This window comes from Ursus maritimus, unplaced genomic scaffold (genome assembly GCF_017311325.1).
Source record: "Ursus maritimus isolate PB19 unplaced genomic scaffold, ASM1731132v1 scaffold_8, whole genome shotgun sequence".
Classification (NCBI taxonomy): Eukaryota; Metazoa; Chordata; class Mammalia; order Carnivora; family Ursidae; genus Ursus; species Ursus maritimus.
The window spans coordinates 50,963,836-50,990,925 of record NW_024426996.1 but is presented as its reverse complement, the minus strand read 5'-3'; the positions used below and the strand labels follow the sequence as shown (position 1 = coordinate 50,990,925).

The 27,090-nt window shown below is 39.1% G+C and overlaps 1 protein-coding gene and 1 pseudogene across 2 annotated transcripts in view; both read left to right on the top strand.

The window, feature by feature from the left end:
• WDR19 (WD repeat domain 19) overlaps nt 1–27,090 on the top strand; it is a 107,423-nt gene that overhangs the window by 23,388 nt on the left and 56,945 nt on the right. For both annotated transcript variants that reach the window (XM_040624959.1, XM_008701408.2), the window contains exons 5-14: nt 169–284; nt 3,762–3,877; nt 8,524–8,604; nt 9,756–9,868; nt 10,137–10,310; nt 18,476–18,546; nt 18,988–19,160; nt 19,253–19,367; nt 20,181–20,287; nt 21,023–21,145. In XM_040624959.1, coding sequence (XP_040480893.1) covers nt 169–284; nt 3,762–3,877; nt 8,524–8,604; nt 9,756–9,868; nt 10,137–10,310; nt 18,476–18,546; nt 18,988–19,160; nt 19,253–19,367; nt 20,181–20,287; nt 21,023–21,145 — 1,189 coding nt within the window. The remainder of the gene's footprint in view (nt 1–168; nt 285–3,761; nt 3,878–8,523; nt 8,605–9,755; nt 9,869–10,136; nt 10,311–18,475; nt 18,547–18,987; nt 19,161–19,252; nt 19,368–20,180; nt 20,288–21,022; nt 21,146–27,090) is intronic.
• On the top strand, nt 12,809–16,801 carry LOC103672675 (annotated as a pseudogene).

Genomic DNA, 27,090 nt, shown 5'->3' with positions numbered 1-27,090 from the left:
CCTCTCCAAAATGGCTTTACCGCTTAGTCTTTGTCTAAAGCATTACGTTCTAATTTTGTACTTCAGTTTCGAAGTAGATACTAAAATTATTCATGAAATACTTTTTTAAAGAACTATCTGGAGATTATGATTGTGAATATTTTAGTGATTTTTATCTTTACGTTACAGGGATCAAATGTCTTTCCTTCTTTGGTCAAAAATTGGAAGTTTCCTGGCTGTTGGAACTGTTAAAGGAAATTTGCTTATTTATAATCGTCAGACATCTCGAAAGATTCCTGTGCTGGGTAGGTGATAGCTGGAAACACTGCTCAATATTTGAGATGCTTTACATAAATGTAATGTTTTACTGCCTCAGATTTTTCTGATATTGCAAGGGAAATTGTGTAGTAGTAAAACTCCCCTGGTCAAACCTTGTATCTAGCTAAACTGTAAGATCGCTCTTCACTGTCTTCTAAGAAGTACCAGGCCACATAGAATGGTTGCTCTAAGGTCAGACTATGCCTTTGGACACCAGGGCGTTAATAGCGAATTGTACCTGTGGACATGGAATTGCTCATGTGCATATCGACATATTAGTAGATAGACTGAAACATTTGGTGACTGTTTTGGTCAGAATATATCTAGATTCTTAATTCTGACCCCTTACTCTCTCCAAACACCAATTTAGTCTAGGTATGCACTGTGAGTTATATTTGCCTCAGGGTATATGGCTAGAGGTGGTTCCTTGTTTGACTTTGGTTCAGGCTCTTTGATTCCCCCAATCTCTTGTCACTTAGCATCTGCCCTCTGAACACCCAAGAAGAAACAGATCGATTCTTTTCAATTATTATAACATCATGCTGGTGAGTGGTGAAACTAGTAGGCTTAATTATACCCAGGTAGCCAAAAAATTATAATTTATTGTTAAGGAAGGAATTAAACTCTGGAAATAAGAGTGCCCACAGAATACTTGAGAAAGTGCCTTTCAGTTAAGGACACATAATTATTTCATTTTTTTTCACATATATGTCTGTCTTTAATATTTCTATTTTTGGTGCTCCAGGCAGAGGTAATGCCATTGATCCGTTTGAAAAACGAAACAAAACATTTTGAGTTACAAAAATCAACTTTCACCATGTAAATTGACTATTTGACTTCAGTGAGGCATTTTTTTGTATCCCACTTCATCTGTAGGAATACCCAACCAGTTAACTTACAGGCCTCAGAACACTTGACACTTGACATATAAGAAAATAATTTGTCAAAGCATGATGATTTTGTGTCAGGTATTTGTCACATGTACATGATTTTATAGGTGATCTTTGTATTTAACATGAATATTGAGTCTCGTCTCAGTAATTTATTAATTGTGTAAAATGGGCCCGAAGAGATTCAGGTTAATTATATATCTTAGGTCCTTTAGCTACATACATAGCTGCCTCTCTCAGAGTTGGTTATGGCTTGTGGCTCTGCTTTTTTTCCTTTTAAATAACTCACTTTCCTAAATCCAAGCCTTTCCACTCTAGAGAGCCCCTGCGTGGTAGCATGACCTGCCGGCATGTCGCAGTAACTACAAGCTGTTAACCTTGTTGAATCTTGCACTGATTTATTTCCCTCAACTAGACTACATATAGACAGTTCTCATGTTGCATGGTTTTTACATACATGAAATTCGTTTACTGTGGTTTAATTAAATATCACCAGTCCCCCAATAACATGGTTCAAACTTCAGTTATACCATAGTAGATTAACTGTGAGTTAATATTATTTAAATAAGTCAGTACGTGTTAAGTGCCCAGAATACGGGGAGTAGTCACACAGAACAGGTTGACTGTTCTTGATGTTAAGGCTAGCCTGAGTTCTGAGCACTGGAGGCAAAGGGGCCACGAGGTATACAGGAAGGAGGAAGAAGAGATTTTCTTCTCCCTTTCTGGGGTATAGAAAGAAGTTTGTCTTCGGCATTTGCCCACCTCTCTCCATGCACTTTTTTCCTTACTGACGCCTGTCCCTTTGGGCCCAGTTCCAGTGGACCACAGAAGTCCCTTAGTCTGTGATCACTAAGCCCGCCTACATCTCAAGTGGCTTCTCTGAATGGTCCCTTCACTTTTACGCCCTGGTCTCCTGGTTTGAAATGCCACGTAAATCCTAACTAGTCCCATATTTATCTCTTCCTGTCTCAAGACTCGTATATCCAACTGCTTATTCAACATCTCTGATGACATGTCCAGTAAACACTTCAGATGTAATCTCTAAAACCCTTTTGACTCACAGTTGTCCCTCTCCCCATTGATGACATCCCATCCTTTTAGATCTTCAGGCTAAAACCTTAGCATCATCCTTGATTCTCCTCTTTCTCATGCCCTCCATATCTAATTTGCCAGAAAATCTTGTAGGCTCTTCCTTCAAATATTTCCAGAATCCAGCCTGTTCTCACCACCCTCCTGTTACCACTGTGTGTGAGCCTCAGACATCTTCCATGTGAATTTCTGCAGTCTCTGAACCGGTTTCCCTGCTTCAGCTCTTTCCCCATCATACCATATTCTCAACCTAGGGGCCAGAGTGAGCTTTCCGCTCAGACCTTTCTAATGGCTGTCCATTTCACCCAGAGTCAAAGCCAGAGTCCTCACAACGGCCAGCCAGCACCCGTATGACCTGGCCCTTGCAAGCTCTCTGATGTCATCTCAGACTCCTCTCTTCTTATTTCCTCTGCTCCAGCCACACTCTCCTCCTTGCTGAGCCTCTGACACACCAGGACTCTGGCCTCAGGGTCTACTCACTTAATAACTGCTTATTTAGAACCTACTTCCAGCATAGTTCTGTAAGGGGTAGAAAGAATAAAATTAATATGGTCTCTGGTCTCAAAAGCAGCTAAAGTAGCTAAACTTACATTGCACTTTATATGTCTGGCGCTCTTCTAAATGCTTGAACTCATTTGATCCTCAGCTCTATAAAACACACCCTACTATTAGCTCCAATTTATGGATATGTGACTAAGGAACAGAAATGTTAAGTAGCTTACTCAGTGTTTTATAGTCAGTGGTGGAGCCAAGATTCAAATCCAGGCAGTTGGGCTCCAGAATATTCACACTTAACCAGTCTACTCCTCATTGTAGAATTAATCGTGAGATTCAAGGATTTATCCATCCCAGGACCTTTGACAAATGCACCCAGTGTCAAGTGTATGATTTCCGCCCCAAAATTCAGTTTTTGCACTGGCCAATTCCTCAACGAAAAAGTTTCCTGATTCTTACTGCTTCCATCTAGTATCACTTACTAGTTTAGTGACTCCGTTCTTAACACAAGTCTCACTAAGGTGCATTCAGATTTGCACCTCAGCATTATCAGAAATCATATGTGTTCGAGTTTTACATGAATAGCCAAAACTGTGAATCTCTTATACCAAGGGTCTACCACACTGTGAAGCTGAGTGTAGTAAAGATAACTTGAGTGCCTTGGGATTTGCTGCTCTTAAGACATTATTGTTACGGGTTTGGTTCTATGGTAAGCGAACTTGTTGAGGAGCGGAGTATCTTTTCACGTAAGGCCCACTCTTGTATCCACATAAATAGTTGAAAAGCAGCATTGCTCCCATATACTGTTATGTTGCTTTAGAACTTGGTAATAAACTTCTAAATAAGGTTGCTGAGACACTAACTGCTTTGATGGGATTTAATATTCCTTGTCTGTTTAATATTGACAGCATATTACCTAGATTGACGTCACAGATCTTTTAATTTTTTTGAGAAACCCATGTGTCTGTACAAAAATCATCTCTTTTTCAGGAAAACACACTAAGAGAATCACATGTGGATGTTGGAATGCAGAAAATCTGCTTGCTTTAGGTGGTGAAGATAAAATGATTACAGTTAGCAATCAGGAAGGTGACACGATAAGACAGGTAATACAGTAACATCTTTGGTCTGATATATTCAAAATTTTCCCTGAAATAAAGTTTGTCTACCAAACTAATCTATGAGATTTTTAAATCTCTTTGTGAGATATGTATGCAATAACTTCATATGCTAAACAACAAAAACTGTTCTTTTTACGTATTAGAACACGCTCTGTGGTTATAGCCAGGCTGTATATTTGTGAGAGAACGTACTTTATATGTGTATATTCATAATATAAATGTAAATAACTGGACTCAGAGTCTGGTCTGCCTGACTCTAAAGCTCATACCTTTAACTGATACGTTAAATTTCTTCCAAACTAACCCTAATTAAATTTAGTTTTAGGATTAAAGTTTACTACTGTTCAAATTTCCCAATTGATTAGCTTTTCAGTGGCTCCTTAAGGGAATTTGTATTACCAATAGCTACTTCATAATCTCACCAGTGAGTAAATTTTACTTTGGACTGCCTGGCTTATGATTTAGTATTGCTGGGGTAATATTGACTAGTAAACTCTTTGAATGCCCACTAGGTATATGGCACCATGCTTTGTACTTTAGAAGAAATATGAAATATAGTCCTGTATTAGTTTTCTATTGCTACATAATAAATTACCCCCCAAACCTAGCAGTTTCAAAATGATATACATTTATTGTTTTATAGTTTTTGTGGATGAGGAATGCAGGTACAGCCTAGCTGCATTAAGGTCTCACAAGACTGCATTTTATTGGTCAAGGCTGGAGTTTCATCTGAAGGCTTGACTGGGAAAAAATCTGTTTCCAAGCTCAATCACGTGGTTGTTGACAAGAGTTCACTTCCTTACAGGTTGTTAGGCTTAGGACCTCAGTTCCTCTCTGGCCATTGATTAGAAGCCCGCCTAATTTCCTTGCCACATGGATCTCTCCATAGAGTGCCTCACAACATAGCAGGTGGTAAGAGCATGAGAGCAGCCATTCAAAACTCAAGCCACAATACAATCTCTTAATAAATAACCTGATCTCAAAATCATTTTTGCCATATTCTGTTATGTAGAAGTGAGTCCCTACATCCAGCCTACACTCAGAGGGGTAGGGATGAGGATTACACAAAGAAACCAGGAGGTGAGGATCACTGTGGATCATCGTAGAAGCTGCCGACCATAGGCCCATATTCTCAAGAAGACAGAACTAATCATGATGAAACACACACAGCCTTATATGATGGACATATTTTGTAGTTTAGCTTACAAGTTCTGTAATATCTGAGATGGAGGAGCTCAATGCAAGTTAGATTATGAATCTTTAAAAGACAGATGCTCTCAGTCAGTCAAGGTATAGGATAAATTTTGTAATAGGTCCAAAATTACAAGGGCTCTAAGAATGTGGTAGTTCAGGTGGTTTTTTCCTCTTTCTCATGTAACAGAGACAGGTAGGCAGATCGTCTTTGCGAAACTGCTTCACAAGGCTGTATCCAGGCCCAGGTGCCTTCCATCTTGCTGCTCTGCCATTTGCAAGGATGTTTTGTTCTCATCTGCATAGTTACCTGCACCATATCTGGACTTCTGCTCCAGGGAAGGGAGAAAGAGAGGTGGAGTGCAAGAAATATTTAGAGGACCTAGTATGGAATATGCATTTATTATTTCCTTTCATATCGCTAGAACCTAGTCATATACTCACACCTCACTGCTGCCAGGGAAGCTGCAAATTTAGTCTCTGGAGGGAATGGTGTGCCCTACTGAAACTTGGTTTAGTGGATACCATAAGACATTTAACAGTCTGTCATTCAACCCTAGCAAAACAACATGGACAGAGATAAGAGGAAAAACTTATAGCTTGTTCATGGCTTGTTCAAGAGTGGCTTGACTGAAGATAAGGGCTTTGAGAATTTATGGAAAATAAGGCTGAAGAAGAACATTGGTTCCTGTATCCGAAAAGTGCTGAAAGTTAGGCAGAAGTAACTCAACCATGTTGAGTAGAACCATAGCATGATTAAACTGGTTCTTAAAAATATTTTCTAGAAACCTAAAATTTTGATCATTCTATTTTGGTGCCATTTTGCATTAGAATGGTAGATATACAAGTCCAAATGCATTAGCTCCCCACTCACACTTATACCCATATCAGACATCATCAGTTGATATTGGCATTTTTTTTCCTCCGCTGAATCAAGACATGGCCTTACAATATTTTGCTATGCAACATCCCAGGAAATCACTGCATTCAGCCATTACCTACATACAAAATAGCTATTTCCCATTTCTGATCTCTAAGAAGTATGCTTCTAGAATTAGACATACTATTTAAGTTGTCATGTAGTAAGCAAAGCATACATTAAAAGTATTGCTTTATTTGGTGTTGTCTCTGAATTGCTTTGACTTTACTATTCTGGAGATCACTCCAGTGTTACTTGTGTGGATTTATTTTTATTTATCCTACTAAGGACTTGTCTTGTTCCTTAAATCTGAAGATTGCTGTCTTCCATCAATTCTGGAAAATTCTGTCATTATCTCTTTCAGTATTACTTCTTGCCCATTCTATTCCATCCTCTGGAGTGTCTGTTAGATATACATTGGACCTTCTATCTCTTTATCTCTCTTTTTTTTTTTTTTAAAGATTTTATTTATTTTATATATAGAGAGAGAGAGCAGAGGGAGGAGCAGAGGGAGAGGGATGAACAGACCCTGTGCTGACTGGGGAGCTGGATGTGGGGCTTAATCTTATGACCCTGAGATCATGACTTGAGCCAAAACCAAGAGTCAGATGCTCAACCGACTGAGCCACCCAGGCACTCCTCTTTATCTTCTCAGTATCTATTTTTTTGTCACTCTGTGCAACCTTCTGGATAAATTACTTAATCAGTTTACTCTTTCTTCAAATTTGTCTGGCCTCTATCTTATTGAGGGTTATTTTATTTTTTAAAAGATTTTATTTATTTATTTATTTATTTATTTATTTATTTATTTATTTATTTGAGAGAGAGAGCCAGCACAAGCAGGGGAGAAGGGCAGAGGGAGAGGGAGAAGCAGGCTCCCCACCAAGCGGGGAGCCTGATGCAGGGCTCAGTCCCACCTGAGCCGAAGGGAGATGCCCAACTGACTAAGCCGTCCAGGCGCCCCTGAGTTTTTTTATTTTAATGATTCTACTTTTTATTTTTAGAAAGTACTTTAGGGCAAAATAGGCAAAGAGGGTTAAGAGGTGCAAACTTCTAGTTATAAAAAAAAAATAAGTCATGAGGGTATAATGTACAGGATAGGGAATATAGTCAATAATATTATAATAATTTTATGTAGTGGGATAGTAACTAGATTTACCCTGGGGATCATTTTATATATAAATATTGAATTACTATGTTGTACACCTGAAGCTAATAGGATACTGTATGTCAAGTATACAGTTAATCCCTCAACAACACGGGTTTGAACTGTGTGGGTTTACTTATATGTGGATGTCTTTTGATAAATACAGTACCATAAATGTATTTTCTCTTCTGATTTGCTTAATAACATTTTCTTTTCTCTAGCTTGCTATATTATAAGAATAAGGTATTTAATATACATAACATACAAAACATGTATGAATTGAGTGTTTATATTACTGGTAAGGCTTCCAGTCAACAGTAGGCTGTTAGTACTTAGGTTTGGGGAAAGTCAACATTTTATGTGAATTTTCAACTATGTAGGGGCTCAGCTTCCCTAACCCCCACATTGTTCAAGGGTTAGCTGTACCCTTAATAAAGAAAGGTACTTTGTAGTTCTCTAAAAAACCTGTCTGGACTTTTTTTTTTTTAAGTCTTTTGTTATACTTATGAGTCCTTTTATGTCTTTGGTCATATTTAATGTATTATTTTATGATCTCTTTGATAATCCTGTTATTTGTAGATCTGCTGACTTTTGTTCTTGATGCATTATTTCTTTTGACTTCACGTTTTGAATTGTGAGCTCATCTTCAGCAGGGCTTGTCTGTAGAAATTTTTTGCAGCTTTGGAAGAGGTCTTGGATTTGTTTTTGACAGACACTCCAAGGACTTTGTAGACACTTAAAGTATAAATTCGAACTTCACATCATAATTAAGATAGGAAGGTCTTTGATTTGAAAAGAACTTTTTCAGCTTTTTTTCTTTTTCTTTTTTAAGATTTTATTTATTTATTTATTTATTTATTTATTTATTTATTTATTTATTTGACAGAGATAGAGGCAGCCAGCGAGAGAGGGAACACAAGCAGGGGGAGTGGGAGAGGAAGAAGCAGGCTCCCAGCGGAGGAGGATCCCATAACGCCGGGATCACGCCCTGAGCCGAAGGCAGACGCTTAACCGCTCTGCCACCCAGGCGCCCCTCAGCTTTTTTTCTGACCCAAAGTTCAGCCCAAGTTACATGGGCTTCCTTATTGTCTCCTTACCACCTGCTCTGGGTAGCGACAGCATCAGTTTCTACACATACTTTGGTTTATGGTTTGATCTTTGCTTATTGTCTCTGGAAATTTTCCCTACCTTCTTTCAAGCTTATCTCTCTATTTAATAAGGCATGTATTCTGTTTCATCCGGGATTTCTGGATGTTTGTAGCAGTGGGGTTTTCAGGTATGACAGAAGTGAAAGCAGGTTACCGGTTTTATTAATATTCAGAATGAATTTAAGGGTTACACTTATTCATAGTGATAATATTTCCATCCCTGCAGACAGCAGTGAGATCAGAGCCTAGCAACATGCAGTTTTCCATGATGAAGACTGACGACCGAATGTCTGCTGCTGAAAGCACAGTAAGAATGCTAAGTCACATCCATGGCCAAGTTACTTTGATAATTGTGTACACTATACTTTCTCCTTTTCTAGAATGGTTCAGAATGTACAGTGATAAATAGATTATGGTCTGTCATTTATTCAGTCAGTACAGGCTCCAGTGTCTGAGGCATATGTTGCTTTTGCTGCTGCCGACAGCAGCTAGCTACCTGCTATCACAGCAAAGGAGGACATCTTCCTACTACAGCTGGTGTTGCTCTTCTCATTCTTGTGGTAGCAAAATCAGTGAAAGTACCTTTATAAACAGAAGTATTGATTTCCATATGATTTTTCATTTTCACTCTCTTAGAGGTGGTGACCAGAACTCTGGCAATTGTAGTTTTTGTTAACATCTTAGATGCATTTTTCCTGCCACATTTTATTATCCCGAAATCCAGATGATTTTCACAATTAATATAAATATATTTAAGTGAAATAATGTTTCTGTTTCTTTAAAGAGCTATTATTAACTCAATAGTGACTTATAATTGATAGAATCAAGGAACTATGTCAGAGTGTTTCTCTTATAGAAATCCATCACCCTTAATGAGCGCAAATAAGTAATACACTCTTTTCTCTCCCTCACACAGTTAAACCTTCTACTGAGAATTACAGTTCAGTATTGACTTGTGTGTGTAACAGAGGGACGCTAGTCTAGCCACACTGACCAGTGACCTGCAGGTGATGGAAAGAGTGATGCAAAAAGCCAAGCTCAGTTATCCACCAGTGTGGACTGTAATCCCCGATGGCTCAAAATCAGAATGATCTGTTAGGATGGAAGATGCTCTGTACTCCGAACGTGCGTTCAGTTTCAGCAGAACTGTGTCAGCCTCACAGTCCCGCACTGCGCAGTGCTCTAATGAGAGGCAGAGAGCATTTTAAGAAGCTAGTCCACCCAGCTGTTTTAGTGTATTTCTCAAAGGTGGATATGTGTAAAGCCAAGGACCCTTCCCAGACTGTATATTAGTACAATGTATTTTTTAAAGTCACATTGTTATCGTATTAGTTACAACATGTAATGTAAACTTGGCTTATTGTTTTCATAAATTAGGTTCAGCTATTTGAATTTGCTTATTGGTCTTCATGAAGTACTGGGTAGTTCATTTCACAATCTCTTCATCTTTTCTGGCAGATCAGTGTGGTGGTTGGCAAGAAAACTCTGTTTCTTTATAATCTGAATGAGCCAGATAACCCAATTGATCTGGAATTTCAGCAGTGCTACGGGAACATTGTCTGCTATAGCTGGTATGCACAAGAAGCTCCCTACCAAAAGATAGCCATGTGTTTTTCCTTGCTAATTGTATTTAATTTTTGCCCATAACATTTTCACTTCTATGTGTAACATTTTCTAGATTATAGACTATAACTTAATATGTGAAACTACGTAGCAGATTTTCTGGCCCTCGACAAATTATATTCTGTATTTCCTTAGTTCTAATCTACTTACTTATTTACTGTATTGCCGATGACAGTTCACCGTCCTTGTACTGTGTCGTTGCCTTTGTTGCTATAGGTACGGTGATGGCTACATCATGATTGGTTTTTCACGTGGAATTTTTGTGGTCATCTCCACTCATATTCGAGAGATTGGTCAAGAGATACTTCAGGCTCGTGACCACAAGGATAGTCTAACCTGTATTGCGGTATCACAGACCCTTAATAAAGCGGCTACATGTGGTGATAATTGGTAAGTTATATTCAAAAATTCCTAGGACAGCTTATGTAAGGAATATTTAAGAGATTCAACAAGACTTTGATAGCTAATATGAATCTGTCAACAGTACTCTCCTGCACTCTTAAAACATGTTTGCAATTGAAAATTTCTAAGATTCCTGCTGTAACACGCAGGGCAAAATGTAAAATGCTATGTGTATACTAATTGCAAAACCTGGAATGGAGAATGCTTGGAAATCAATCTTAAAATAGGTAATTCCAGGTAATGTAGAGTCAGTACGGTCTACCCTAACTCTCTCACTGAATGCAACCATAAAACCTGGGCAGAAGGCTTGGAACAGCTATTTAAGGACTCTGAAAAGTAAATAGTAGGCAGATTGAAGAAGAAGAGCAGAATGTGAAGTACCACCAAACCAGTGAGGAGTCTCCCATTTGCCTTCCAGGCTCTCAAGACTCAAGGCAACCAAAATCTGAAAGTAGACACCAGAGCATAAACAACAGAGCTCCAAGAGAAGCCCTCTGGTTCTGGCTCAAGTTGTCAGAAAGAGAAGTCCTCTAACACTTAGAGTTGGGTCCATCTCCCAGTTTCCTTTCTTTTTCTTTCTTTGTTCTTTCATGCCCCAGCCACCAAGCAACTTCTTCATGGCAGCAAAAACAATGACGGAAAGGACCCGCAGGCACCTGCAACTCTGACAGAGGGTAACCTTCCTCCAGGTAGAGGAGCTATGGTCCCAGGAAGTGGGGCAAATCCTGTTGCTTATTTTTCTCTCTGCCCTGACACTTGTTGGCCATAGGTATGGGTACAGTTGTGGAAGGACGAGGCACTACAGGGTAACTGGAGCCCCAGCTTTGCTGCTGGAAGACCAAAAAGGGGAGCCCCAGAGAATCAGAACACACGAGGGAGATCCTGGAGAGGAAAGAGCTCTGGAAAGCAACCCTCGAAAGATATTTATGAACTCCCAGGTTCACTTCTGAGCTAATATGTGTATCTCACCCTAAAGATACCAAAGGCTTTGAGAACTGAACTCTGAGGGGTAGACCATAATGCAAACCCTGTGGACCACAAAGTAGGCCAAACAGAGGCCTGTTCAGACACAACTGCAGAGCCTTTGAAAGCAGAACTGACATCGCAGCTACATCCCACGGAAGGCTGGTGGATACTCATAGCCTGAATCCAACTGGGTTGATTGCTAAACAACAACAACAAAAAAAAAACAACAAAAACCTTCTCCGTGGGATTTAAACAAGATGCAAGAGTCTCAAATGTAATGTTCAGAATGTCCAAAATATAACCTAAAGTTACCTGACATAAAAACAATCAGGAAAATTTCAACTCAGGAGAAGGAAATCAAAAGATGCCAGTGCCAAGATGATGCAGGTGCCAGCTATTATAAACTTGCCCCAAGAGATAAGGGCTTGCGTTCTTGAAACAGATGGAAATACTATCTTAGAAAAGAAATAGAATCTCTAAAGAATAATTAAATGGAAGTTTTTAGACCTGAAAAATATAATTAATGCAGTGTACTTAATAGAATGGAGATCATAAAGAGTCTGCGAACTTAAAGATAAACCAATAGAAATATCCCAGTGAACACAGAGAAAGAAAAGATTGAAAAAAAATAAACAAGAGCCTCAGGGGCCTATGAAGCAATACCAAAAAGTCTGACATTTATGTCACAGGAGTCTCAGAAATAATGGCTGGAAACGTCTCACGTTTGGCAAAAGACATAAACCTATCTATTGTAGAAGCTCAGCAAATCCTTAAACGGATAAGTCCCAAAAAACCCAGCTCAGACACATCATCATCAAACTGCTGAAAACTCAAGACGAAGAGGGGCACCTGGGTGGCTCAGTCGTTAAGCCTCTACCTTCAGTTCAGGGCGTGATCCCGGCGGTCTGGGATCAAGCCCCTCATCAGGCTTCTCCGCTGGGAGCCTGCTTCTTCCTCTCCCTCTCCCCCTGCTTGTGTTCCCTCTCTCGCTGGCTGTCTCTATCTCTGTCAAAAAAAAAAAAAAAAAAAAACACAACACTAAAGACGAAGAAAAAACCTTGAAAACAGCTAATGAACAACATTTTAAATGACCATGGATTTCTCACCATAAGCCATCAAGGCCAGAAGGAAGCATCATGACTTTCTAAAGTACTGGAAGAAAAGAACTGTCAGCTGAAATTCATTACCCAGTGAAACTACCCATCAGGAATAAGGTGAAATGGAAACCTTCTCAGATGAAGAAAAAGGAAGAGAATTTATTGCTAGCAGACCTGCTCTAGAATTGCTAGAGGAAGTTCTTCAGATGGAAGAAAACAGATGACGGAAGGAAATTAGGGACATCAAGAATGAAGGAAGAGTGGGCGCCTGGGTGGCTCAGTTGGTTGAGCATCTGCCTTTGGCTCAGGTCATGATCCCTGGGTCCTGGGATCAAGTCCTGGGTCGGGCTCCCTGCTCAGTGGGGAGTCTGCTTCTCCCTCTGCCCCTCCCCCCAGCTCACACTGTCTCAAAAATAAGTAAAATTTAAAAAAAAAGAATGAAGAGCAGCAGAAATGGTAAATAGGTCATTTTTTTTCTTTTGAGATCTTTAACATATATGTGGCTGTTGAAAGTACTATGATATTGTTTGATAGTGTGTTCAGTGTTTAAGATGCAGTACGTAAGACAAGCACAACAGAAAGGGGAGAGGGTAGGGGCGCCTGGGTGGCTCAGTGAGTTAAGCATTGCCTTCAGCTCCCCCGTGTAGTCTAGTAAAATATTGCTTCTAAAGAGCTTATGAGAGATTAAATATGTATTTATAATCTAGAGTAACCACTAAAAATATGCAGAGATATATACAAAAACACAATAATAGGTCAATTAAAATGGTATGCTGAAAAATGTTCAAATCTAAAAGGTGGCAGGAAAGGAGGACCGGGAACAAAAGGGACAAACAGAAAACAATAAAACAGTAGATTTAAGTTCAGACTGATCAATTAACTGTGTTAAATGTGTAAATGACAAGGCTATTAGACTATTAAAATAGAATTTTTAAATGACCTTATTATCTGTTGAAACTCACTTCAGTGTAATGATATAATGAAATAACTAGGTAAAAAGTAAAAGGATGGAAAAAGATCATCTAAACATTAACCAGAGGAGAGTTGGGTGGCTATGTGGGTATCAGAGAGCAAAGAAAATTACCAGGGATGAAGAGGCGTATTGCATATTGACTAGATATAATAATGCTAAATGAGTGTGCACCTAACAGCAGAGCCCCACAATAGATGAAGTAAAAACTGGCAGAATTAAAGGGAGAAATAGACAATAATAATAGTTGAAGTCTTCAGGGCTTCACTTTCAATAATATATGGAACAACTAGGCAGAAGATCAACAAGGACATAGAAGTGTCAAATTGACACTTATGAAGTGGAGCACAGGGTGCCAGATCATGGGCTGTGGTTCAACAACACACAAGAAGAAGAATCGAAATAGGAATGTTCATTATTAACAGGTCTTGGAGGAAGTAACTGGCATGTCTTGAGGGGCCTAAGAGAGGGGTCAAGGCACAGTGCAGACAAAAAGACAGAATCAGAGGCACGTGCTTTTAATAGGGTTCATGAAAAAAAAATAGGGTTCCTGGATAGACTGCTTTAGGGTTCCCAGGCTAAGGACAGATTGGTCAGTTCTAACCAAAAGAGTGGGGTTTTGGCAAGCCCCAGAGATCTTATTCTAGGGGCACATAAGGCAGGTAGGTGCTGGGAGGCAGGGGAGACTGTTGATCACAAGGCTTTTGGGGAAGTCACATCAGGATCTTACATTTGCTTGTGACTCTCTAGGTCATGCACTCGCAGGAGGGACCAGTGTAAGGTCACCACAGGCCGCTTGGCCAAACAGAATGGATGCTGAGGCAGCAGTACCATGGGGTAGCTTCACTAAACTCTCAGCAGACTTGGACAGCACTGTCAACCAACTAGACCTAACAGACATCTATCTATAGAACATTCCACCCAACAACAGAATACATGTTTTTTCTATGCTGCCATAGAATGTGCACCAAGATAGTCCATATCGTGGCCCATGAAACCTCAACAAATTTAAATTGAAGTCATGCGAAATATGTTCCTTGGCCATAATGTAATCACACTTGAAATGAGTAACGGAAAAACAACAGGAAATTCAATGAACACTTGGAAGTTAACCTACTTCCAAATAATTCATGAGTATATCTCAAAGCAAATTTAAAAATACATACAACTAAGCCGTGACCCGCCAATGCCAACTCGCACACCTCGCTCTAGCATCAGACCTGGCCTTGGCTCATTCCCTTCTTGCTCTGGTTGCCCTGAGGGCATATGGGCAGGAGCTACCCCAAAGGGTAGAAGGTCTAAGTGTGTGCAGGTGTGTCACGTCGGCACACTTACAGAATCGAGAAGAGCAGGAGACTGCAAGGATGGAACCAGGAGCAATGGTGTCCAAAGAGGAACAAGCAGTAAAAAGTCTCAACATGGACAATGCCAACCAGGAAAATGAAAAAAAGGATGAGAAGAAGTACGTTGCTAGTAAAGGAGAGCCCTTGGCCCTTCCTTTGGAAGCTGGTGACTGTTGTGTGCCTAGAGTAATTCATAGGCTGTTCCTTGTTAGGCAGCCCATCCCGCAGTATAGATGGGTCATGATTCAGAGGCTTGGAGAACCATAGGCAAGGATGAGAGAAGAGAATATGGAAAGGATTAGGGGGCTGGGGAGGTGAGACAGCTGAAGGCAAAGCAATTCTGTCACAGTCTGGGGGCAGTTAGCATTGACCCACCTCACCATGACCATCATGAGGAGTTTTGCCTGATGCCTTGAATCCCTGATGTTTTCCCTGAAGTTAATAAGGAAGACACACCTGCTTCCTAAACTTACAGTTCTCAGTGTACCTTTGTTGTAAACCTTTTGGTGTTACATGTCTCTTGTGGGTCTCCTATGACCAGCTTCCAATTGAATGTTGTATTTTGACTCAATCTGTAAGATTCTGTCAGCAGGGGAGTTTTACCCTATTGCATGGCAAGATGCTCATTATATATTGTGAAGTTAACAAAGCAGTTTAAAAGAAAAAAAAAAACTCATACAACTAAATAAAAATGAAAATGCAACATATCAAAATATGAGATACAGCTAAAGCAATGCTGAGGAGAAGACTTATAGTATTAAATGCTTATATATACAAAGGAAAAAAAATCTCAAATCAGTAATCTAAGTTCCTACCTCAAGAAACTAGAAAAAAAAAAAAAGCAAAATAAGAGTAAAGCAGAAGGAATAAAATCATAAGGAGCAGAAGCTGATGACAATGAAAATAGAATAGGAAAAAAAGCTGGAATTTAAAAAAAATTTGATAAACCTCTAGCAAGAATGACAAATTAAAAAGAAATGAATTGCCAATATCAGGAATGAAACAGGAATATTACTACAGATCTGGAAGCTATTAAAAGGGTAATAAAGGAATACTACAACTTTAGAATTACAAAGGAATACTACAGGTAACTCAGAAGTTTGACAACTTGGAAGATTGGAAAAATTCTTCAAAAACCACTGACTACCAAAACTCAACCCAGATGAAACAGATAATCTGAATTAGCCCTGTAATTCTTACACAAATTGAAAAATAATTTTAAAGCCTTGAAAAATCTCCACACTCAGATGGTTTCAATGGAGAATTCTGCCAAACATTTAAAAAAAGAATTCACGCCAATTTTACAAAATCTCTTCAGAAAATAAAAGTGGAGGGAATACTTCTCAACTTATTTTATAAGGCTAGTATTACCGTTTTACCAAAATCAAAGTATAAAAAAAACAAAAGCAAGCAAAAAACAACAACAACAAACAAAAAAACTAGAGACCAATCTCTCTCATGAATTTGGACACAAAATCCTCAACAAAACTTAGCAAACTGAATTCAGCAATATATGAAAAGAATTATATCTCATGACCAACTGGGATTTATTCCAAGTATACAAGGCTTATTTACATTAAAAAATCAACAAAGTTACCATATCAACAGCTGAAGAACCGTTTGATCGTATCAGTTGACACACACAAAATATTTCATAAAATCCAACACCCATTCATTATAAAAATTCTCAGTAAGTTAGGGATGGAGGGGAATTACCTCAACTTGATAAAAAATATCTACAAAAAACCTATAGCTAACATCATAGTTCATGGTGAAAGACTGAGTGCTTGCCCTCTAAGATTGGTAACAAGATAAGGATACCTACTCTCACATCTGTAATGCAACCTAACATTAGAAGTTCTAGCCACTGCAGTAAGACAAGAAAAAGAAATAAGACACATCCAGATTGGGAAGAGAAAAGTAAAACCATCTCTAGTTGCAGATGACATGATTGCTTATATAGAAAATCTCAAGGAATCTACAAACAAGAAACACCTAGAATTAAAACTAGTAAGTGAGTGCAGCAGGGTCTCAGGACGCAAGATCAACACACAAAAAATCAATCACAGTTCTATATACTAACAACAAACATGTGGAAACCAAATTAAAAATACGCCTTTTTTAATCACTCCAAAGAAAATGAAATACTTAGATATACACGTAACAAAACACGTACAGGGTCTTTGTGCTAAAAATACCAAAATGCTGCTGAAAGAAGTCAAAGAAGACCCAAATAAATGGAGAAACACATAGTATTAGTATATTAAAAATAGTGATAGCATCAAATGCTGAGAAGGATGAAGAGAACCTAGATCACTCATGCATTGCTGGTAGGAATGTAAAATGGTAACAGCTACTTTGGAAAACAGTTTGGCAGTTTCTTAAACAAACAAACAAACTGAATATGCAATTACCATACGACCTAGCAGTTTCACTCCTGGCCATTTTCCCCAGAGACATGAAGACTTATATTCACAGAAAAACCCGAGTGTGGATGTTTACAGTGGCTTTATTTGTAATAGTACAAAACTAGAAACAGTCCAGATGTCCTTCAGTGGGTGAATGTTCCAGCTGGTACATCCAGATCATGGACTATTGCTCAACTATAAAGAGGAACAAACTTCTGATACACATAACTCAGATGAATCTCCAGAAAGGTATGCTGAGTGAAAAATGCCAGTCACGAAATGTTGAATACCATATGATTCCATTTATGTAATATTGTTGAAATGATAAAGTTATAGGGATGGAGAACAGATCAGTGGTGGCTTGGGGTTAGGGATAGAGCTAGGGTGGAGAGGAAGGAGGTTAAGGTGTTTATAAAAGGACAACACAAGGGGTCCTTGTGGTGTTGGAACTATTCTATGTCCTGACTATGGTTGTGGATCTCAGGAATCTTGCATGTGATGAAATTGCTTAGAACTAAATACACACACACACACACACACACACACACACACACACACAATGAGTACAAGTAAAACTTGGGACATCTGAGAAAGGTTAGTGGATTATATCAATGTCAGTATTTTGATTACAATATTATCCTGTAGTTTTTCAAGACGTTACCATTCGGGGGGCGGGTGGAGGGTATATACAATCTCTGTATTATTTCTTACAACTGCGTGTGGATTTACAAGTCTATCAAAACAAAAAGTTAAATGAAAACAACAAGGGGAAATATATAAAGGGAGGGCAGAAGGGAGGAGAGAGGAAAGGAGACAAGGAGGAAAGACATCTTAGAGCCGTTAGGGTCTAACATTGTGCCACACAGCTTTCCTTGGCTTGAATCGACCTATCTTCCCTGTAGCCCTATGGAGTAGTATGCCCCCAGTTTTTCAGAGCTTTCAGCCTATGCCTTGTGATTCCAGATTGAGTGCTCTTTCTATTGTACCTCATTACTTTTTCTGTGAAAGAAGTCAGAGTGGTGGGGGGAGCACATTGCAAAGAGAAACCTTATTCCTCTTACAATAATGCTGGTCAGGAGAATGTTTTCCTACTCAGACTTTTCTTCAGGGCAACTTAAACCTCCTTGTTCCTGAAACTATAGATCAGAACATTAAGCCAGGCACAACTACCATGCCCCAAAGGGATATTTTTTAAGATAAAGTATAATTACAGAAATTCTGTTATTTTCTTACCTTGACCCAATAGATTATTCTATGCATCCCTTTTCGGAGAACACTGACCTGTTTTGTAGCTTACAATTTTTTGTGAACGAAAACAATTTTATTTAACACTTATGTTTACAATATACATATTTTTTTCATTTTTCAGCATTAAAATTCATGACTTGGCAGAATTAAAAGACATGTATGCTATAATCAACCTGGATGATGAAAATAAAGGTACTGATTTTTCTGAAGCAGAGTGACATTTTATCACTGCAATTACAGAGTAATGTCTTTATTATTATTTGATTTGCATTCATTATAGGAGGAATAAAATTAACGCCCTTCATGAGAGTTCCCTAAAATAACTTACTTATTTTAGTAATTATAGAAGGCTATAAGTCCACTTCGATCTAAAGATTTATAGTGAATTTAATCTCAATTTCCGTTATAAAACCTAAATTCGTACACACTTTCCCTTTAAGCCACTACTGAATGAATCAATGCTCATGTTCACACGCCTGTCCATGGTGAGTTTTTACTCTGTGTAGACTAAACTATTAAAGACAACACTTGAAGATTTTTACGTCTCTGCAGCTTATGTGAAAATATTTGCTTGTTTGCCTGTAACCTTATTACTTGTTTTTGATTGATCCTTTATTCTGTCAATTATTTCAGGGTTGGGCACCTTGTCCTGGACAGATGACGGCCAGTTGCTGGCACTGTCTACCCAAAGGGGCTCGCTGCATGTTTTCTTGACCAAGCTGCCCATACTCGGGGATGCCTGCAGCACAAGGATTGCATACCTCACCTCCCTCCTCGAAGTCACCGTAGCCAATCCTGTTGAAGGAGTAGGAAAATGGTGTTATTTTGATTTTATTTATTAGTAAAATCAAAGCAGTTGTAGCAGTTGACTTGCTACTGTTCCTTTCCTATATTACAGGAGCTGCCAATCACAGTTTCTGTGGACGTGGAGCCCAACTTCGTAGCAGTCGGGCTTTATCATCTGGCTGTGGGGATGAATAATCGCGCTTGGTTTTATGTCCTTGGAGAGAATGGCAAGTCTCAATGCAGTTGTCATCTTCTTATCTAGCATATAATTTCTGTTATTATTTGGGAAGCATTGAAACTTTCTTAAGAAGCTTAAACAGTTTTGTGAATCCTCTAAAAATTTTGCATAATTTTTGGAAAGATTTTATTCTTTACCTTTGTGGTGAGCGCAGCGTGGTATAGTGGGCAAAGTCTGACCTTCAGAATTAGGCCCTGAGTTTAAATTCGCCTGCTGCCTCTTGGAGCCGGGTGGCTATAGACATTCTTTACCCCTCCAAGCCTTGGTTAAGAAGACTTCGTCTGGAAAATGAGGATTCGCCTACACGTAAGGGGTCAAGGGTCGTGAGGAAAACTAACTGAAATAAAATGTTGTGATCCATCTTTGCACAGTGACTTTCTTAGGCGCTCCTTGGGTCAGGTAGTTGGGTCCCTCCCCCCTCCTTTTCTTTACATTATGACCAGTAGCATCTGAAGGGAGCCTGGCTTTTTCTTCTCCTCCCCACCAGAGGTCAGACATCCCTCAGGAGTAGAGCCAGCCAGAGATTTCGCCTCAGACTACACCATTAGGCTTATTGTCACTAAAGTGAAATTTCTGGTGGTTTCACGTGTAATTTTATTTTCTGTTCCTTTGTTTCATGCGAATCATTAGGGAATTCCTGAAGGCAAATTTATATGACAACTACGGATTTTCTTTAGAATAGCTAAAATAAAAATTGTAGATTCAGAATATCCTTAAAAAGGCACCCATTTAAAAATTAGTTGCCAATTTTAATGTAATTTTATTTATATTTCAATGTGTATGTTTTTTTTAATTGCTACAGCTGTTAAGAAATTGAAAGATGTGGAGTATCTGGGGACAGTCGCCAGCGTTTGCCTTCATTCTGACTATGCTGCTGCGCTTTTTGAAGGCAAAGTCCAGTTGCATTTGGTAAGTGTAAGGTTGACGTCCTGGAGCCCGTGGGCCTCGTGATGACTCAGATGAGTGATGATGATAAACAGCCTAATGTCATAATACCAAGAACTCTGTTCAGGAAGCCTCCACACACAGACTAGCTGGAAAGCCAGGTGTGGATAAAGGACTAACAAAATCCTTTACCCTTCTGCATGAGATGCTCGGTTAACTTGGTCTGTTCCCAAGAAACCCAACAAAGTGTCAGCTGTGCTACTCACAATATTACCATGGTAAAAATGACCCTGTTGGTAAACTGCACCTAGTGGGACATTAAAAACTGATGGGAACGTTCTATGTCTGGGCTTCCTGCCATGAATTGCCTTACGTATTTGGGCACGTCACTTGTGGGGATCCTTGAAACTATACCTATTAAATTGTACAAAAGATATTGGCTCCTATAATGTGGGTCTTCTAAACAAGGGGGCATCACCTACATCTATTTCTTGGCCCTTCGCTTCTGGGAAACCAAAGAGAAAAGCTACCAGCCCCCTGCAGAGCCTGCTGCAAAGATTATTCCCACTAAAGCGGGATGTTTGATGCTGCCCTGCAGGCCAGCTGTGGTTCCTGTCCGATGTCTTTCTCAATAGACGGGTAGTCTGATGAGTCTGAATGTTTCATCGAACTTAAGATGACGACGCTCCCCTGTCTTCCTAGATGGTGCAGACCAGCCTTACTCAAATCTGTGAGCTACTGTTATTCTTTATGTTTTAGATAGAAAGTGAAATCTTGGACGCTCAAGAAGAACGTGAGACTCGGCTTTTCCCAGCAGTGGACGATAAGTGCCGTATCTTATGCCATGCCTTAACCGGGGATTTCCTCGTCTATGGTACAGATGTGCGTACTCGCTTCTTCGGTATAGAACACAGGGGAATTCCTAATTTTTACTTTGTAATATCCATGTGTGTATATATGTATATAAAATAGATACATAATATATACATATATATAGATGTATGTATGCAGCATATATACACTACATTGTATATACACTTATATACAGCACATAAGTCACATGGTTTGCTAGTAGCAAGTGCTTTTGTGATTATATAAGCAATTTTGATGGCAGAGTAAAAAGAGCAGACTTTCGAGTCTGGAAAATCTGGGCTCAAATGCCAGTTCTCTTAATTGCTAGGTGCTACTTAACCCATTCCAAGCCTCGTTTTCCTTATCTAGATGCTTTAAGGATTTAATTTGGTGATGAACATAAGATATGTTATACAACTTTAGATATCCAGTGCCTACATTTAGTAAATAGTCAAATAATTGAATATCGAGAATCCCACTTCAATCTTTTGGTTGTTGTTTTGTTTGTTTCTTTGTTTTATTTTTTTAGAGAGAGAGAGAGCATGAGCTGTGGAGGGAGAGGGGCAGGGAAGAGAGAGAATCTTAAGCAGGCTCCATGCTCAGGGTGGAGCCTGATGTGGGGCTCGATCTCATGACCCTGAGATCATGACCTGAGCCGAAATCAAGAGTCAGATGCTTAACAGACTGAGCCACCCAGGCGCCCCAATCTTTTGGTCTTTTGAAATACCGGTGCCCTATACCTCTAAATATGACACTAGTCAGGTGGGCATAAAACATAATTATAGTAATAGCATCTTAACATTTGTAAAAAGTTTTCAAAGATTTTTCAAAGCATATCATACCTGTTGTCTTGTTCAATCTCTAAAAAATTTAGTGAAGGTAGGAAGGGCACTGTTTTCCACATTAGAAAAACAATTATTCACTGTTTCAAATGTTTCATTTTCTCACATTAAACTGTTTTCTAAAAAAAAAAAAAAGCATGTCTTAAAACATGCTTATTGCCATAAGAGAGATTTGAAATTTAAGTTCAACCTAAAATAATAATCTATTTGTTAATATGCACCAGTAGGGTAGGTCTCATGTATCAGGTAAAGCGGTAAGGGATATGGTAAATAATAGCAAATATAATACATTTCTATGAGACAGAACAGTTTATAAAGCCCTGATCTCACCTGTCTTATCTCATTAGTTTTGTAAAATAAGCAGGGAAGTTTGAGAGACTGAAGAACACTGAAGATTAAGAGGTTAGTAAGTTCGTAACAGATGTGGAGCGTGAACAGTATCTCCTGGTGTAAAATCCACTCTTCCCACTATGCCAGGTGGCATTTTGAAACTAAGAACTCGAGGTCCGGTGGTCTGTCCATAGTTAGCATTTATCTCCATCTCTTTCTTGAGTGATTCTGAAAATATGTTTTTTAAAGTTTTAGTGAGGTATGATTGATACACAACGAACTGCTATTTAAAGTCCACAGTTCGATAAGTTTTGACATGTATATACTGTGAAATACTATCAACTCAATCAAAATAGTAAACGTATTCATCATCGCCAAAAGTTTTCTCATGCCTCTTTATGATTCCTCCTTCCTGTCCTACCCCCCGATGTCACTATAAACGTGTTTCTATTTTCTAGAGTTTTATGTAAATGGAGTCATACAGTATGCGCTTCTTTCTGTCTGCCTTCTTTTATTCAGTATCATTATTTTGAGATTCATTCCTCTTGTGTGTATCAATTGTTGATTCCTTTTCCTTGCTGGGGTGGTATTTTATAGTATACACTTATCATCATTGGCTTACCCATGAACCTAAGGATGGATATTGGGGCTGTTTCCAGCCTGGATTATTTCCAGTATGGGGTATTTACAAATAAAACTGCTATAAACATTCATGTTCAAGTCTTTGCGTGGACATATGCTTTCTTTTCTCTTAGGTAGATACTGAGAAGTAGGATGGCTACATCATACGGCATGTGTATGTTTAAGTTTTCAAGAAACTGACAAACTGTTCTCTAAATTGGCTGCACCATTTTACATTCCCATCAGCAGTGTGTGAGCATTCCAATTCCTCCACATCCTCTCTAACATTTGATATGGTCCATCTTTTTAATTTTAGTCACACTTAAGTGTGTAGTGAAATCTCATTATGATTTTGCTTTTCCCTAACAGACTTCTGTAGAGCATCTTTTTTTTCCTTCTTCTTCTCTCCTTCCCCCCCACCAGCATCTTTTCATATGCTTGTTTGCTTTCTGTATATCTTTGGAGAAGTGTCTGTTCAAATTTCTTAGGCCATTTCTTAATTGGGTTGTTTTCTTATTGATTTTTGAGAGTTCTTTATATATTCTGGACTCAGGTCCATAATTTATCGATACATGCTTTGCAAGTATTTTCTCCCGGTGCATTAGTTGTCTTTTCATTATCTTAATAGTGTCTTTCATAAAGAAGAAATGTTTTTATTTTGATGAAGTCCAACTTACCAATTTATTTGTGACAGATTGTGCTTTTGGTGTCATACCTAAGTTTCTTTGCCTAACCCAAGGTCACAAAGTTTTTCTCCTGTGTTTTCTTCTATAAGCTGTGTGGTTTTATGTTTTCTACTTAGGTCCACGATCCATTTTGTTTATGCCGTGAGGTATAGATCATATTTTTTGTTGTTGTTTAAAAATATTCCAGTTGTTCCAGCACCATTTGTTGAAAAGGTTGTCCTTCCTCCACTAAATCGCCTTTGTACTTGTGTCAAAATCAAATTGTCCATAAAATGTGGGTCTTTTTCTGGAATTATTCATTCCATTGATCTGCGTGTCTGTGTTTATAACAGTACCACGCTGTTTTAATTACTGTAGCTTTATAATAAGTCATGAAATCAGGTAGTGTTAGCCCTCCGACTTTGAGTTTCTTTTTCAAAGTTGTTTCGGCTGTTCTCAGTAGTTTGCATTCCCATTTGAATTTATGATAAGTTTGTCGGTTTTTACAAAAGCCTCCTAGGAATTTTAATGGGATCATGTTGACCTTAGAGATCAGTTGCCATCTGAACAAAATCTACTCACCAATGAACAAGGTATATATCTCCATTTATTTAGGTGTGGTTTTTTTTGTTGTTGTTGAAGATTTTATTTATTTGTTTGAGAGAGACAGACAGAGATAGCAAGAAAGAGCACAAATGGGGAGAAGAGGGAGAAGCAGGCTCCCCGCTGAGCAGGATGCAGGGCTCAATCCTAGGACCCTAACCTGAGCTGAAGGCAGATGCTAAATCAACTGAGCCACCCAGGCGCCCCTAGGTTTTCATTTCTCTTAGTGTTTTCGAGTTTTCGGTGTACCAGCACCCCTTTTGTCATTTATACCTAAGTACTTCATATTTTTTGTATTTTAGCATTTTTCATATTTTTAATGCATAGTATTACTTTTTAAATTTTAACTTCTGATTATTCATTTGTAGCCTACAGAAATGCAACTGATTTTTGTGTATTAATCCTATACACGGCAGCCTAGCTAAATCCACTTAGTAGTTACATTAGTTTCTTGTAGATTCCATTGGATTTTCTATGTAGATGATCATGTCATCTTTGAATAAAGATAGTTTTACTTCTTGCTTTCCAATCTGGATGCCTTTTATTCTTTTTTTTTTTTTTTAAGATTTTATTTATTTGAGAGAGAGAACATGAGCAGGGGAATGGGCAGAGGGAGAGGGAGGAATAGACTTCCCTCTGAGTGGGGAGCCTGACGCAGGGCTTTATCCTAGGACCCTGAGATCATGACCTGAGCCAAAGTCAGATGCTTAACCAAATGAGCCACCCAAGTGCCCCATGGATGCCTTTTATTCTAATACATTGTTGAATAGAAATGGTGAGAGTGGCTATTTTTATCTTGTTCTTGACCATTAAGTATGATTTTAGCTGTAGATTTTTTATAGTTGCCTGTTACCAGGTTGCATGTGTACTGCAAAACCTAAGACAACCACTAGAAAGAGTTGTAGCTAATAAGTCAACAAATTCGATAAAATCAAAGAATAAAAAATACACAATTATATTGAACCACTTTCAGCTATGGTTCAGGTTTTCTGCTTTTTTGCATACCTGATAATTTTACCTTTTGGAATGCTAGATATTTTTGTATCCCTAAAAATATTCTTTTTTTACACCCAAACATGGGGAGGTGGAGAGGGAGAGGGAGGGAATCTCCAGCAGACTCCCCGTTGAGCACAGAGCCCAACACAGGGCTCGATCTCAGGACCTATGAGATCATGACCTGAGCCGAAATCAAGAGTCGGATGCCTACCTGACCTAGTCACCCAGGCGCTCCTGCTAAAAATATTCTTGAGCTTTGCTCTGGGATGCGGTTAATTGACTTAGAAAGTTTGACCCTTTTGAGTCTGGCTTTATGATTTCTTAGGCAGATGTGAAACGCTGCTCAGTCTATGGCTGATTATTCGCACTTCTGGTCTTTGTGAGTTCTCTACCCAGTGCCCTGTGAACTATGATTTTTTCCAGTCTGGCTATTGGGAATAAGTACTATTCCCATTCCTGTTCCCTTCAATCCCTTTGGATGGTTCTTTCCCTGGCCTTGTGGTTTTCTCACATGCATGCAGTGGTCAGTACCCGCTAAGGACTCACTGTGGGCCTGGTGCAGCTCTCCAAGCTTCTCTCTCTCTTGTATTCTGCCCTGCAAACTCCAACCACCTGTTCTCCCCAGACTTTCAGCTCCATCTCCTCAACTTGGAGAGCCATGCTCTGCCTGCATCCTCCTCCCTTTGCCATGCCTTGAAAACTCTCAAAGCAAGAGCTGGAGGAGTCACAGGGCTTACCTGGTTTGTTTCCAAAATCTCAGGCAGAAATCATTGTTCTCTGTTGCCTCATTCCAGTATCTTGAAAACTGTTTTTTCATGATTTCGCCTATTGTTTTTGGTTGGTTGGGGTAGGAAAGTTAATCCAGGCTGTTATTCTGTCTTGGCCTGAATAGAAGTCCAAGATGTGGGCGCCTGGGTGGCTCAGTTGGTTGAGCATCTGCCTTTGGTTCAGGTCCTGATCTCAGGGTCCTGGGATCGAGCCCCATGTCAGGCTCCCTGCTCAGTGAGGAGTCTGCTTCTCTCTCTTCCTCTCGCCCCCCACTCGTTTGCTGTCTCTTACCCGCTCACTCACTCTGTATCTCAAATAAATAAATGAAATCTTTTTTATGTGTGTTTTTATTTTAATAAAACTTTTTTTTAAAGATTTTATTTATTTATTTGTCAGTGAGTGTACAAGCAGGGGGAACGGCAGGCAGAGAGAGAAGCAGGCTCCCTGCTGAGCAAGGAGCCCCCCCCACCACCACCGATGGCGGTACTTGATCCCAGAACCCTGGGACTGTGACCTGAGCCAAAGGCAGACGCTTAACCGACTGAGCCCCCCAGGTGTCCTAAACTTTTTTATTTTGAGATCATTGTAGATTCACAGGTGGTTGTAAGAAACAGTACAAAGTGATCCCACATAAGAAACAAAACAGAGAGATCCAATATGTTCTTTTCCTAGTTTCCCCTAATGGTAACATTATATTACATATCATAATCACAGGATATTAACATTGATAGTCAAGATACAGAATAATTCTGTCACCACAAGGATGCCTTCATGTTGCTTTTTATAGACACACCCACTTGCCTGCTGCCCTCACCCCAACCTTAATCCCTGGTAACAAAGTTATAGTTACAAGAACGGTTGCAACAGGGGTTTGAACTGAATGAGTCTACTCGCATGTGGATTTTTTTCAATAAATATAGTACCTGTCTACTTATGTGGAATTTTTTCGATAAGTACAGTTCTGTAAATGTATTTTCTCTTATGGTTCTTGTAATATTTTCTCTAGCTTAATTGGAAGAATACAGTATATAATACATTTAACACACAAAGTATGTGTTAATCAACTGTTTATGTTATCGGTGAAGTTTCCAGTCAATAGTAGGGTATTAGTAATTTAGTTTGGGGGGAGTCAAAGTTATACATGCGTTTT